Source organism: Canis lupus, chromosome 14 (genome assembly GCF_011100685.1).
Source record: "Canis lupus familiaris isolate Mischka breed German Shepherd chromosome 14, alternate assembly UU_Cfam_GSD_1.0, whole genome shotgun sequence".
Taxonomy (NCBI): Eukaryota; Metazoa; Chordata; class Mammalia; order Carnivora; family Canidae; genus Canis; species Canis lupus.
Window position 1 is genome coordinate 43,618,526 of NC_049235.1, and position 15,254 is coordinate 43,633,779.

Genomic DNA, 15,254 nt, shown 5'->3' on the forward strand with positions numbered 1-15,254 from the left:
CATTACCACGCATTCCAGCCGGCCCCACAGTGCATTGCTTCCACTCCCTTCAGCCATTTGTTTTCCACCTCACACATTAAGTGTTTACACATGGGCACCTCCTTCTCCTCACTCCATCGACTTTTCTGGAACATCTCTGTGCAGGCAGAGTGCTCTGTGAGGTTGAGGGGTGGATAGAAAACCACAGTTGTTTACTGTGGTGGGTGCTAAGATAGGATTGGCAAGGTGCTGGCCAAGGCCGGGGCTGGATGGCCAGTTTGAGATCAGCTTCTTACTTTCATCACCGCATGTGCCCAGTTACTAGCTTGGGCTCGGTTACCCCCCAGAACTCTAGAACTGGCATGTGTTCTTTTGTCTCTCTCTCTTAATTGAAATAGAACATGCATACAGAAAAGTACACATCTCAAAAAAGTGCACAACTCCTATATGCTCTGCTCAGTGCATTATTGCAAAGTCCCACACCCGGGAACCTATCAGCCAGATCAAGAAAGAAAAATATCTCCGGCACCCCAGAAGAGTCCTCCTGCCTAGTAGATACTGCCATTCCCCTCCACAAAGTTGTGATTAAACAGATTCTAAAATCACAGCTGAGTTTTGCCAGTTTCTGAATATTTTTTTTAAAGATTTTATTTATTCATGAGAGACACAGAGAGAGAGGCAGAGGCACGGGCAGAGGGAGAAGCAGGCCCCATGCAGGGAGCCCGACGTGGGACTCGATCCCAGGTCTCCAGGATTACGCCCTGGGCCGAAGGCAGGTGCTAAACTACTAAGCCACCCAGGTGTCCCTAGTTTCTGAATTTTAATTAAAGGGACTTGCTCTTTGCTCTGGGCATTCCAGTGCCTTGAAAACCAAACCAAAAACCAAAACCAAACCAAACCAACCAAAAACCAAACCTGAGGTGTTATAAAGACAACAAAGGCCCATTCCTTGTTCATCCATGTTTAGATTCCTGGGAGAGATGCTGGCTCCCCTGATATCCTGCCAAGCTCAGGACAAATGAAACATCTTTTACCGGCTTAGAGGAGTTTGCCTCAGACAGGGCCTAAGTGAAGGTAGCTCTTCCTGCTTGGCATTTTAGAATTTGTCTAATAATATAATTTGTCTAATTACCAAGTAATCATCAAGGTGTTGTGTCTCAAGCTAATAGGTGCTAATTACCAGTGTAGCATAACTATAGCCAGAGCAGAGGGACATTTCCACAGCAGGATCCCACCTTGTCCTTGCTGTTCTCCGTGCCCATCCTCACCAGGCCGAACATAGCCGCTCCTGTCTGTGCAAGGCCTCTGCAAGGCCAGCCAGCAGACTGCTGCCCACAGTGACCACGGCCAACAGTTACCCTGCTGTCGACTCTCCTGGAGAGGCAGCACAGTGCATGAGATTCTGGAATGCTCCCTGCTTGCTAAGGGAGGGACCTCTTGCTGCCCTCAAAGGGTGCAGGGACTGTCCCTGAGTGCACATGCCCCTGCCTGCCCACCTTCCTTCCTTGCACTGAAAAGAAGCATGCAGGGAGGGCTGGGCAGGTGCTTGGAGGGAACACAGGGCTCAGCAGGACAGCCACAGCCTTGCTTTCATGGCACCTATGATCAAGCACGAGAGCCAGACAAGCAGGAGGCTCATAGGGATGTGCCAGATGCTCAGGGTTCACCAGACCTAGGCAGGGTGGGGCAGGCCTGTTGGAGGAGTGACATTTAAGTCTCACTGAGGTCTGGAGATAATCAGGACTCCCAGTTGGCCTCACACACATCCTTGCACATGCTTGTTCCTCCCTCAGTGTCCCCCGTCCCAGCCAATCCCTCAGACTTCTTCTGGGCTCCTCATAGCACAGAGTCCTTGATATCAGGGAGGTCTTCCCTAGTTGAGACAAACCTGGGCCCACTCCAAGGCCTCCCCACCACTTGGTGCCCTCATTCATTGACGTTGTTACCTGTCCACAGTCTTCTGTCCTTCCTCCTCCTGCTGAGAACACCAGCCCCATGGGAACAGGGGCCTCCCTGGGCGGCCTGGTTCGCAGCCTGTCCCTGGCATCCAGCCCAGGGCCTACTCCACAGAAGAGGCCCTCAGAATTTTTGTTGAATGAACGCATGGACAAATGCATGAGTTATCCAGACTAACAGGGAGGGGAGGGAATGGTGTTCCAGTAAGGAGAACAATATGTCAGAGGCCCGAGGGCAGTGAGAGCAGGGCAGAGAGAGGAGCTGAGAGTTGCCTGAGGGTGCCTGGGGCAGAGTTTGGAGGGGCAAGGATGAGATCTGAGGCTGGCGGATGGGTCAGGGCCAGGCTGCCACAAGGGCCTTGGGGTCTTACCAGCTGCTTGGGTCAGGCCGTGGCCTTGGCCCTCATGGGAGATGTCTCATAATTTATTTCGGCCCCCTTCTCCTTCAGAGCTGCTTTTGAACTTGGACTTTGTACTTGGGGGAAGTTGTGGATTGTTTCCCAAAGGTTGGGATGGGGTGTTTAAGTTGGTTCCAGGAAGGGCTGTTTCTGCCCAGGGCACACACAAGGCAGGCTTAGTTCCTTTTCGTCCCTCCCCACCACCACTGAGAGGATGTTCTAGCTTCTGTACCCATAGGCACATTCTCCAGGGAGCAGTCTGGTCCCCACACCAGAGAGGGGAGCCAGGGCCTGGAAGGCAAAAAGACGTCCTGGTTGTGGGTGCAAGTTGGGCTCTGGGTAGAAAGCAAACTGGGTCAGCTATGGGACGTGAGATTCTCTAACACCTCCCACCATCTGCAAGCCAGCCGCTGGCCATGCGTGGACTCAGGCCCCAGTTTACACTGACCGGTGTCTAAGCACTGACCAGAGGAGAGTTCCGTCAAGTCTTTGCTGGGAAGGAGGGAGGAGGGAGTGCATTCCTGGCTCCCACAGGCTCCCCATTGGCTGGGACTCAGAGGGGAGTTGGGGTCAGCCTAGATTGAAGGCCCACCGTGGCCAGGCTGGTGGGTCTGAGCTGGGTCCTAGGGGCAATGGTGGATAGGCAGAGGGAGAAGGGGGAAGAAGGAGCTGCTGGGGGATTTATGTAGGGGTGTGCCAGGTGGGAAGGAGCCCCAGTCTGGCTGCCTGGCTCAACCAGGAGAGGTCTGCGTGCAGTATCCAGGGAGATTGGCCTGCAGGCCAGGGCCCCCTCCTCCAGGAAGCATGGGAGCATCCATGCTGCGGAAGAGTGACCTCAGTTTTCTTGGGAGCCCCACAACTAGTCTCACAACTGTTCCTTACCAGAAACACCTTCCCTTCTGCACCCCTAGCCCCTGCTGCCCCAGGTGCTGCAACCAGGGCTGACCTCCATGCAGGTTGAGTGCCGTGGGCTGGCTTTCTGCTTCCATCCACCGGGGTTCTATCGGGGGCTCAGGAAGAGGTACCTCAGAGGGGGACGAGCTGAGGGAGGTCCCGGTGGTGGTAGGCTATAGGCAAGGGGCGGTGCCAGATGCCTACACACACACACACACACACACACACACACACACACACACACAAACACACACACGAGTCCTGTGTTTCCTTCTCCTACTTCCCTTGCTGTGGGGCTGTGGTGGGGCTCGAGGGGGATTAGGGGTAGGAGGGGAGAGTCTTCTGGGTTCAAGCTAGGACTTGCAGCAAACCAAGGTCAGGGGAGCAAGGGCCTGGTGCCCAGGGCTGGCAGCAGAGGAGGGAAGTGAGAGCAGAGTCTTTGTGGCAGTGAGGCCCTGCAGGTCAGAAGCCACAGAGGGTTGTCCCTGCCACGTGAGTTTCCACGCAGCCTGTAGGTGCCCATGCTGAGGCTAGAAGGAGTATCCTGCTCTCCTTAGCCCATTCCAGGGTGGGACATACTGGGCTGGATCCAGAGACCTGGGCTGCAAGGGCTTCACTTTTTCCAGTGGTGAATCTCTGTCTTGCCTCTAAGTTTGACTCGACGAGGAAATGCAAATCATCAAGGGCTGTGCAAGCAGGCAGGACCATAGGAAGCTCAGAAAGGGAAGATGCTCGCCCGGGGTCCCTCCTGGCATCTGCAGCTGAGCCTGTCTGCCATCTGACTCTGCTGTGCCCCAGAAGAAACTCTGAGCAATGGGAGAGCCAGAGGGGTCAGGAGGGGCTAGTGCCAGGAGGCTGATGGCCTGAGTTTAGAACACTTGGGTGCTGGACCCTATAGGGACTCTCATGACCAAGGTGCAGCTCTGTGTTTCACAGAGGGCTTCTGGGAAGACCCTCCCCCTTACCGCTGATTGGAAGAACTCAGTACAGAAGGGTACAAAGAGTAATACAGCAAAATCCTGGGGACCCCCTGCCTCGTGTGAACCACGGGTGACCTCCCTGTAGGAGCCTCTCTCTGTGCCCAGCACCTCTGGTTTCCTTGATTTCTTCATACAATTTTAATATTGATGGGTTGGGTTATTGATGTTTCTGCCTGGCTGGTGTGTGCTGAGTGGAGTTGGAGGCTTTCAGTACTTCGTTCTGACGCTGAAATTCCAGGATTTCAGAAATGACCCAACTTAAAAAAAAAAAAATGCAGGTGACTCCTCTGTTCTCTTTAGGAACACCACGGTGGCCTGGCCCGCCCCGTCTAGGCAGCTGCCCAACTCTGGGCCCTGGGGGTGGAGGTGGGGGCTTGAAGGACCTGTGCGCCTTCCCACGCTGGGGCTGCAGGCCTGGCGGTGGGGCCCCTCCTCACGTCCTCCACCCACCACGGACGGGAACGATTCTGTGGAAGCTGCGTGGGGGATTGACTGCGCCCTCCAGGGAAGTCATGCTGAAATAAAGGCCTCTTGGCAGGGGTGGTGTTTTCTCGTCAGGGCTGTCTGGCTTCATTAGGGCCCACTCTGTCAGGCCGGCAGCTGGCCTCTCCTCAGTCGAGGACAGAGCCAGGCGGCAGGGCTCCGTGTTTTACCCCTTGAGGGAGGGGTCGTGCCAGTGGCTGGCTGTGGGAAGCGATGATGAGCCTCACTCCCCTGCTAGTGAGAGGTCTAGAGAGAGCCACAGACAAGGATGTTGGCTCCTCACCTCCTCTGCCCTTTGAAATGGCCACATTCAAGGCTCAGAGAAGGAGGGACAGTTTTCTGAGGCCTGTCTGGACACCAGTAGCAGAGCTGGGGTTGGACCCCAGGTCCAGCGGTCCCCAGACCATGCTTCTTCCCACCCCTGGCAGCAGCTGGTGAGCCTGAGAGGGAACAGAAAGGCTGCGGTCATTCCCCAGCCTTCCTCTGGGTGGTTTGTAGATGCGGACTGCTGGGCACAGCAGAGTGGATGGGTGAGGCTAGTTGGAGATCATCAGCATCAGAACATCTCTTTAATCTGAAGGACTTGAGTAATTTGGGCAAGCATGCAGGCTGTATTGCTCCCCTACGCCCACCACCACCCACCACCACCCATAGACAAATGTCTTCATCCTGCACTTCTCCCATGAGGAAGTAGATGCTTAAAGAAACTTCTCTTGGTTGGAGAGCCAGGCTGGGTGCTAGATTTGTGGGAGGAGTTTGATGAGTGTGTATCTGACCGATGAAGGCAACCCAGGACCATCCTGGTCGTTGAGGTTTTGCAGGTTAAAGCAGGGAGTTACCTGGTGAAGCTGGAGTCTGGGTGACTCACCCCACTGTTCCCTTCCTCTCGTCATCATCTGCATGGATAGCCCTGTCCACCCTGTGGCCAGTCAAATGGCAGAATGATGCTTGGGGGCACGTGGCCCGGTGTCCACATCTGTGTGGGAAGGTGAAGGCCAGCGAGGACCAGGGGCTTCTCTAAGGCCTGGGAGCCAGGAGCCTAACCCAGGCCCGGCCACTGCACTTTCCCACCGTGTCTTCTGGAAAGATGTGTCTCTAAAGAGCAAACTGGGGCCCAGGAGAGGATGGAGAGATGGGAAGAGTTTCTAAATAGGAGCCAGTGAGAAGAATGAGGATTTTGGTGTAGAAACACAGAGGTTCAGAGGGTCTATGACCAGTTTGTGAGATCAGGAAGACATGAGTTGGATCTCTTGGTGGTGTTGCACGGTGCGGAAGAGACGGGCTTGAAGACAGAGGGATGCTGGTTCTTAAAGCCAAGAGCTCCAGACAGTTGGTTCCACTTCCCTGAGTTCTCCTTCCTCCCTCAATGCTGTTTTAATTTTTCCAACTTTACTGTGTGACCTCGAGTGTCTCAGTCTCCGTGCCTCAGTTTCCCTATCTTAAAAGGGGCAAGAATACTGCCAAGTTTATAAGGGAGCTTTGATGGGTGATGAAACAATACATGTGAAGTGTTTCTAACAGTGCTTGGCACATGGTAAGTGCTCAATATATGTCAGCTTTTTTTTTTTATAAAGATTTTATTTATTCATGAGAGACACAGAGGGAGAAGCAGGCTCCCTGTGGGGAGCCAGATCCCAGGGAGACTCGATCCCAGGACCCCAGGATTGTGACTTGAGCCAAAGGCAGATGCTCAACCACTGAACCACCCAGGTGCCCCTGTGTGTCGGCTTTATAAATCTTATTTGTGGCTACACCGAGAAGCTTTCAATGAAGCACATGACTCGCGTCAGCAAGTTCGTGCAGAGCACGGTGACTGTGTGAAAGGGGACTTCTTAGGTCCAGTCTGCAGGTTTTCCAGCATAGCTGTCCTAGGCAGAGTTTACAGTCCAGACACAATTTTGCACAATTCTAGCCATGATAAGGGTTCTAACCAGGGGAGTACCCTGGTCACCCCTTTGTTGCAGGAAGAGCCCACAGGGACAAGACAGAGCAGAAACACTGGTCAGGCCCTGGCTGTAACAACTCATCTGGGGAGCAGGGCACCCCAGTCCTGGGTAGGGGCAGGATGGGGATTGGCAGGGGTTCTCAGGAGGGGTATTTGACGGGATGTGTGCCCCCACCTGAGTGGGGTCACACAGGAGGGCACACAGCAGGAAACAGGAGCTGTGGGGATGATGAAGCCTACTTTCGTAGGTTCTGAACCCAAAGAGATACATGGCCAATCCTTTCTCCTTTGTCTGACAAGCCCTGCTTTCCAGGCCCTCCTCTGTCCTTGGCATCACCTCTCCGGAAACCCAGAACAACATTTCCTTACCTTTGTTTTCATAGTTGATGGTGACCTGGGCCAGTGCTCCCCGCACAGCTCAGGCTCCCTGGTTTAGTGATGGCGTGGTAACCATTTCCTCGAGAAGCGTGGCGGGCTTCCAAAGGCTGCAGTAGTTGCAGGCAGTCTGCCATTTCATCTTTCAAGTGGTTGAGGACTTGTTGTTTGTCTCATTAGGTTTGAAGGATTGCCTGGTGTCAGGGGCTTGTTCTTTCACGCCAGATGTTAGGAGTTCACCTTCCTGTCACCACAGCCAAAGTGAGGACTTGATGTTTCCATAAAGACAATAGTGATAGGTGTCCATTATTGAACATTCATCCCATGCCAGGCACTGGTCTATGGACCTTACACATTATCACCTTGTTTTAAAGCCCCCAGTGCTACAGAGGAGGTACTGTTGTCATCTCTAGTTTATGGAAGGGGAACTGAGGGACGGCTGTGTCATTCACCTCCCATTTTAAAGTCATTGGACAGCCTGGATACAGACCATTTGCTCTGCGTCTCAGGCACTGGGGAGTGGCCACATGCTGCCCATCATATTGACCTGTGTCCTGGTCTCCTGGTTCACATTTCTCCAGTCTGCGCCCCCCCCCCCCCACCCCACAGCTCAGCATGGAGCTCAAATATTAGCTGGGCACTGAAAACATAGAATCCCCCCACCCCCCACCATGTATTCCTTTGAGCCCCAGCAGGTCTTCATCAAGGCACCTTTGTCTGTTAGGAAGAGCCTAACACTCAGAATGCTTTTGTAAGAATTTAATTTTTCTAAGAATTTAGAAAAAATTCATAGATTCCAGCAGTGGGCAGGAAGTACAGCTCTAAGGAGCCCTGGAAAGATGAAACTGAAAGAAGTGTCTCTGTCAGGCTATTGCCTGTTCTTCCCTGTTGCTCATTTCATGCACCAGGGCTTCTTTGTTACCATTTTTATCATCAGGTGTCTCTCTGCCATTTTTGGCATTGTTGACTACCTGTTTCGTTCAAAGCCCATTTGTTCCCAGGACTGGGTAACAGCACTGTCTCCCAGCCATGCCCCTACTGCTGTACCCTTTCCTGCTTTCGTCTGTGTCTCTGATAACCCAGAGTTCCGTGGATTCCATCGTTGGCTGCTGCCTCTGCCCTTCCCCGTCCTCTCTCTGGGAAATCTTAGCCCCTCAAAGTGCCAAGGATTTCTCACATTCTGGTGGCTCATAAACCTACCCTCAGCCCCGATGCCCTCCTGGGCTTTCCATGTGTCAGATAGCTTCACCGAGGGGTCCCGCATGCGCATCCAGCTGCTCCCCCAATCCTCCTCTCTGCCCTGCATTCCCCATTCCATTTGGCAGCCTCACTGCACCCACTAAACCCCCAGAGATTACCCCTAATTCTTCCTCTCCCCCATTCCACACCCTATATATAAGTAACAGCAAGACAGGCTGCCTTCCCGTCTGCACCCATGATCTCATTTCCTGTGGCTGGTGGGCGTGAAGGGCACCTGCTCTCACAAGCTGCTGTCTCCAGGGGCCTGGATGCTGGGAGTGGCCAAGACTGGGTCAGGACAGTATCAGGCATTTGCCTGGAGTGGCCGCCTTTCCTTGGGGCGGCGTGAGTTCCCGAGCACATTTAGCTCAGCCTCCTGGGCTCCATCAGAACCCACAGCCCTGCCAAGCCTCCAGGATCCCCTCTGCTCCCCTGGGCAGCTTCCTGGACCTGCTCCTCCTCCAGTCCCACCCAGGGCCTCTCCCTCAGGGGTCTTCCTTTGGCCTGGGTCCGAGGAGGCCCTGCTGGAGTCCGTGGGCTGCGGGGTTCTCTCTGTGTGGGAGAGGAAAGAATAGGCCATCTGCTATAGGGTGGCACAGGCCCTGGCTTGTGTCCCTACAGACATAAACACACTCTTTTTCCTTCTCAGGCAGCTGCAACCTTCCAACGCCCGCAGGACCCACTGCCTCGCCCTGGCCATCGCAGACATGGTGTGGCGGGCGGGAGGCCGAGAGAGAGCTGTGATCACACTGTAAGTGCTCCCCAGGGCCATGTTGCTACCACTCATGCGCTGGCACATCTGCGGACAAGCTGGCCATGTGCTTTCCTGTCCTTAGGGACGTTGCTTGTCTGTGTATCCTCCTGGATGTCGGCCCCATGCCCCACGCCGGTACAAGCCCAGCAAGGCAGCCCCACATGGGGAGAGGCCTGGAGGGGCCTCCACACAGCTCCAGTCTCATCTCTGCTTGGGGTCACATCTGCCTGGCCTTCCGCCCTGGGGAGCTTTGGGGGACACATCCCATCTGAGAAAACTTCTGGCCTAGGCAGCCTGCTCCCCTATTTCTCTGATCTGGACCTCTCAGGAACCAGTTATACCTCTGATTCATACCTCTCTCCTAGTCCCCAAGACATGCTTCCATTCGCTTTGTCACCTGGTCCCCTGCGCCACCGAGGAAGAGACCTCCCCTGCCGCCTCTATCCTACTGCAGGTGGAGGACACCATCCCTGTAATCCACATGGATGGTCAGCCTGCTTTTCAATCTGGCCCTTCATAGTGGAGGCATCACTTCATCCCAGGCCTGTGGCTAAGCTTGGGTAAAAGGGGTACCTTTGGGGGCCAAAGGTGACACTCAGGTGGGGTAGAATGATTACTAGAGCATACTGCTTAAGAGAAGGGGCTCCAGAGGCTAACTCCCAATGCTGTTGTTTGTTGGCTGTATGACCTTGGGCAGTTGTGCTCTTTGTGCTTCATCTGTGTACTCATCTGGAAAGTGTGGATGATAGTAACGATTATCTGGTAGAGTGATTGTGAGAATTAAATGAGTCCATATAAATAAATCATATATAACAAATGATAATACTATCTATGAGTTTAAATCATTTATCCATATAAGTAAATGGTAAATAATAATAAATGTGAAGTGCTTAGGATAATGTCTGGCCCATACTAAATACCTTAACAGTTCGGTATCACTGTTATTGTTCCTATGGAGTGCTTGTCCTTGGTACTCGTGTTCCAGATAATACATTATTACACATTAACCCTGGCCCTTAGGATCTGTATGGCAGCCCTGAAAACAGATGGGGCAAAAATTCAATTTCTCCCCGTTTTACAGATGGAGGGGCAGCGGCTGTCCCAGCCTACGCAGCAGGCTAATGGCATCGTGGGCCGCACACCCAGACCCCACTTCTAGTGTGTATCTCCTGGGCTGCACATACAGGGTGTTGTATAGACAGATGGCGATGGGGTTGGCGTGGGGAGCCTCAGGCCAGAGGCTGGAATTCCTCACGGCCCTGAAAGCGAAGGGCAAGTCAGCATTCCTGGTCTGGAAATCTATTTGTCGGTCGTGGGTGAGAGGCAGACTCCCTACTGCCAGGACTTGGGTTTGGTTACCCTGAGCTCTCCTCCTGAGGTCTTTTTTCCATTCCTTTCCCTTCCCCCACTCATCAGGTCCCCTGGGCCCAGCCTATTGGGTGAGTTCAAATTGGGGGAGAAAGGAGAAACCCTCGGTCCCATTCTTTCCTCCAGAGCCACCTTTTTATTTGTCCTCAGTCAGTGGCACATGTGGTTTCACCCTGGCTCAAGGGCATGTCTTCTCTCCATGCGGAGGACTCATGCATCTCTCTTTCCTTTTTAGGGCTTCGGGAACACAGCACTTCAGTCCAACAGGGAAATACAAAGCAGATGGAGTCTTAGAAACAGTACGGCTTTCTGGAAAAATTATCACGCAACCTTTGGCTTTGTTTGGGGACGGTCTCCTTTCATATAAGTAAATCCTCCCTCAGCTGGGGATCGGCCAGCCCTCCCTGCAGCCCAGGCTAGCAGATCTTCCACCTGGGATGGGGTGCGGGCAGAGGTGGGGGTCTGGGGGGGGTCTGGCCAGAACTGCCCTTATGGCTAAAAGGCTGATGGATACCCTGTCACGTGGAGGCTGTACAGAGAAGAGCAGTCCATGCGTGATGCCTTCTGGCCAAGCCACAGCCCTCCCTGTCTCCTCAGCATCCCCTCCGGGGTTGTTGTGAGAGGGCAGTGGGGTGGCATGGAGACAGAGGGGTGGGGTAGAGAATGGGGAAGAGCTTTGCAGAGCACAGCCATGAAGCCAGACCTAGTGTGACCAAGTAAGGGAAAGAAATGGGAGACATGAGAATATGGACACAGCCACATTTCCCACAGACGAGCCTCCTCTTCACTGAGGCCTTTTGTTTGACATAGTTTGTTTCCTTTGACCTAAGTTTGGGCACATGTGGCCCTAGGATCCTAATTAGGGGTCTCACCTAGTTGGGTGTTGTCTCTACAAGTGGTTTTCTCCTGAGCTGCATGAGAAAGCAAAGGAAACTCAGACCCACAGCTTTCCACTGACCTCATGACACTGCCTGCTGGGCTCAGAGCTGTACTGGTGGTGGCCCATTGGATGGGACTCCTACCTCTCTCCACACACCCCCACGCCCCTGCCAGGCCCCAGGTGCTTCTCAGATACCTGTGACTGGCCTGCAGGGGTGCAGCCCCGCTGGTTGGTGGGGCGAGGCATGCATGCCACTGGCTCCTTTGCTTTAGTTCCACGGGGTCTCCATTCCTGGGCTCTGTAGGCCCTGTCTGGCTGGCAGGGCCGGCTTGACCCCGGAGACCCCGGCTGGGTCCTGTCACAAACAGGCATGGGGGTGCCTTGCTGCCCTGGCTCTCAGGGTCGCCACTGTGACCTCAGGGACATTCCCAAGTTGGGGCTTGTAGCTACTGAAACCAGGGCAGGACATGGAACCGTCTGTGGAGCTCAGACAGCTCACGCTATGGGTTTGTGTCTCCTCAGCTCACACTGCACAGTTTGACCTGCTATGAGGAGCTGGTGACTTTTCTTCAACAAAGTATCCATCAGGTATGGACAATGGTTTATTTGGGGGGGGATGTGTGTTTTTAAGCTGCTTTCTTTGGAGACCCTGCTGGATATAGGATCTTGCCTGGTGTCCTGGCTGGTTGGCTGGGTCCTCCAGCACCCTATCTGCTGGAGATCTGTGTACCCACTCCTTGCTGTGAGATGGGGTGTCCAAGGTCTGAACAGTGCACAGTGCCACGGGGATTCAGAGAAGGGCTGTAGCCTCTCTGGCTTTGTGAATGAGGGACTTGAAGTCTCCATGGCAAAGAACATGATCTCTGGAGCCTTCAGCCTGTGTTTGAATCTAGGTTTCACCCCTTAGTAGCTCTGTGACCTTGGGCAACTTCTTTAGCCCCTCTCTGCCTCAGTTTGCTCATCTGTAAAGTGCAGCTGATAATAACAGAACTAGCACGCCCAGCTTGATGTTGTCAGTGATTTTAGCTTTTGTTGTTGATGTTATGATCACTATCATCATGATTATTTAAGGGCCCCTTGAGATTGGTTAGCTGTGGACATGTGGAAATGAGGGGGACACATTACAGGGGCAGGGTGCAGATGACTTTGGCAGAGGTCATTTCCTGAGATCCCCAACTGCAAAGTCTCATTTTCTGATGTCTGTGTGTCAGGATGGAAGGAAAGAGCACTGAGCCCTTCCGTCCTGGTGTGCAAGCAAATGCTCTGTGCCTCCTCTGCGCCTTTCCTTCAGCCTTCTGGCCTGTGGGACCAGCTCTTTTAGGCTCCAGAGAAGGTGACAGAGTATTTGCTGGTGAGCCTGGAAGGTGGGAGAACTTGCCAGATGTGGGGCCAGGCTGGACACTCCTGCTGTCCAAATACCTTCCTCCCGTTCCCTGAAAGTGCTGAGGGTCTGGGCATAGCCTAGGAAGAATGCCAGCTCTGACATCACAGATGCTTCTTGGGTAGGAAAATGGGGCCTGCTCAGAGACTCTTGGGAGGCAGGGGTACACTCATTGAGGCGCTGATTCACCCCAAATTTTCTGCCCCAGAGCTGTTGCCTAGCGAGCAACAGCCCGAGGAGCCTGGCCCATGTCCCCAGCTTAGGACGCTGCCTTTCTGCACTGACTGTGTTGTCTGGCCTTTCTGGGAGGTTCGAGGGAGGGGCTCTGACGTGGGAGGGGGCCTGGCCAAGGCTGGCCGCTCCCTGTCCCCCGGCTCCCTCTGGCTCTTCATGGGCATAACCCAGTGGGTTGTCTGCCTGATGTGGTGCGCTCCCCGGCTGGCCCAGAGCAGCTGTAGGGGGCCTGGAGCAGGGGCCTAGCGACCTCCTCTAGCTTATACCTCGGCCACCTGTGGCCCTAGGATCATCGCTGGGCCTCAGTTGCCTTGTCTAGAAAATGGAAGATGGAGCAGTTAGCAGATACTTGCAGCTCTTTACTGCTCAACAGCGGTTTTTTAAGAAGAAACTTAAATGCATGGAGAAGAATGTCTTCTAAATTAAGCACCAGGCACGATCTAAATAAGCAGGAAGGATCATACTCCTAACTGCACTCAGAGCATTCTGAGAATGCAGCTGTGCATCCGGGAGCCGAGCAAAGCCTGACTGTCTCGGTGCGTGTGATTTGACACAGGAGTGGGGGGCAGACCTCCCCTCCCCCTGCACCTGTGTTCACAGTCAGGTGAAGCAGAGCATGGAGCCCCGGGGCCAGGAGAGGGAGGTGCCCTGGAGGCTTCTAGGGCGCAAAGGACGGCTCTGGGGCAATTGCTCACAGGCTCCAGAGGCCTGTCACCACCCACTGATGGCCCCGGGGCTGACGCCTCCGCACCCCGCACCCCGGCTTTCTGCATCCTTATCTGTGAAAAGAGGCTTCCCTCCTCCCTCCATCAGTACCCCAGGGTTTCGGTGAAGCCCAAGCCAGACGTTGACGGTGGAAGTGGTTCAGAGAGCGGGGCCTGTGCCAGGGGAGGGGCTGCCGGCCTCCTGTCCTTCCTCCGGACCCACGGCGACTCCCCCTCGTCACTCGGCTTTGCTCGCTGGGTGCCGGCGGTCTGTCTTTGGCCCTCCTCACTCGGGAAGGTGATGTTTTTCCCCACAGCTTAATTATGTTTTTGCTGGAAGCCGTTGAGCTGCCTCAGCACTACCCTCACCAAATTCATTTTTCATGGCCTGGGCCTAAGAGGGGTTCCTCGTGCCAGGCCTGGAAACGAACACTGAACCATCTCTGCCCAAAATAAATAGGCTCCTTGCTGTGTTTTCATGACTGCTCACCCTCAGAGTGAGCTGTCTGGCTGCCCCCCTGTGAGCTGGGCGAGGTCCCCGGTGCCCCCCGCAGCCTCCCATTGGGGTTCCTCGGTGGGCTTCGGTCTCTCCGGGGCCAGGGCAGTGCTGGAGGACGGCCCCTTCTTGCCTACCAGTACCAGACATTTTTCTGGAGCATAATGGCAGTTTCCGGCCTGACTTTCGGGCTGGGGAGCTCTCCTTTCAATGCAGGCACCTTTCCCTGTGGCCTCCCATGTCTCGGCAGCTTGAATTTGATGAGATAATTTTAATAAATGTTTTTAAAAAAAAAAAAACAGAATGGCATATTGGTGCCATTCAGTCATGTTTGGCAGGGGTCAGAAGCCCCAGGCAGCGTCCTCTCTCCACCCTCTGTAGTCGCACTAACAGTCCACACCCAGGGGCACGTCCCCAGCTCCCGGGAAGCTGTCCTGGAAGGAGCCCGAGGACTGTGGAAGACGCTGGCCCACGTAGTACCAGTAGTCCTCCACGTTTACACAGGCCTAGGGCCTCGGTGGGCTTCCATGTCCCCTGCCTTGTTGGAGCCCTGCAGCCGCGGGCACCCCAGAGGCAACAGCCCGAGAAAGTGTCATTGCTCCCCCAAGACAGCGTGCAAGTCCGTGGCAGCAGGCAGTTGGCATTTCGGAAGGGGAAACGGAGACAGCTCTGTCACTCCCCAAGGCGACAGGGAAGTCTGCAGGGGAGCTGCGACAGGCTACGGGTCCTCCCAGGCTCGTGTCCCCTGTGCGAGGATTTCAGTATGACTCAGTTGTCAGAACACTTGCACAGCCTTGGTCTCATGAACCCAAGGAAATACACAAGGGAGGGATTTGTTATCCTCATTCAGCAAATGGGGAAACTGAGGGCAACAGGAGCAAAGTGCCTGGCCTGAGGTCAGAGGATTAGGATGAGCTTGATTTAAGATTGTTGTTGATGCATTTATTCCATTTCTATACCCCCTCACAAAGGTTCTCTTATTTACACATTTATAAGAATAAGTTAATAATATAAGATTGCTGTCCTCAGGGCTCTTCTGGGCTTCAGCCGTAGCAAACCTGCCCTCTCTTGCCTCTGGGCCTTTGCACTTGCTTTTCGTCTTCCCTGGAACAGCAATTCCCTTCTCTCCCAATCCTTTCGGTTTAGATCCCACTTCCTCCAGAAAGCCTTCCTTTACATACCTTCCTTC

General features: G+C 54.2%; 1 protein-coding gene across 8 annotated transcripts in view; it reads left to right on the forward strand.

Moving 5' to 3' along the window:
- The window catches only part of MINDY4 (MINDY lysine 48 deubiquitinase 4), a 104,232-nt gene that overhangs the window by 54,708 nt on the left and 34,270 nt on the right, over positions 1–15,254 (forward strand). For all 8 annotated transcript variants that reach the window (XR_005369671.1, XR_005369670.1, XR_005369672.1 and 5 more), the window contains exons 10-12: positions 8,898–8,999; positions 10,606–10,669; positions 11,773–11,838. Coding sequence is in view for 5 of the 8 variants with exons in the window: in XM_038557239.1 (XP_038413167.1) it covers positions 8,898–8,999; positions 10,606–10,669; positions 11,773–11,838 (232 nt within the window). In the remaining 3 variants the exon portion in view is untranslated. The remainder of the gene's footprint in view (positions 1–8,897; positions 9,000–10,605; positions 10,670–11,772; positions 11,839–15,254) is intronic.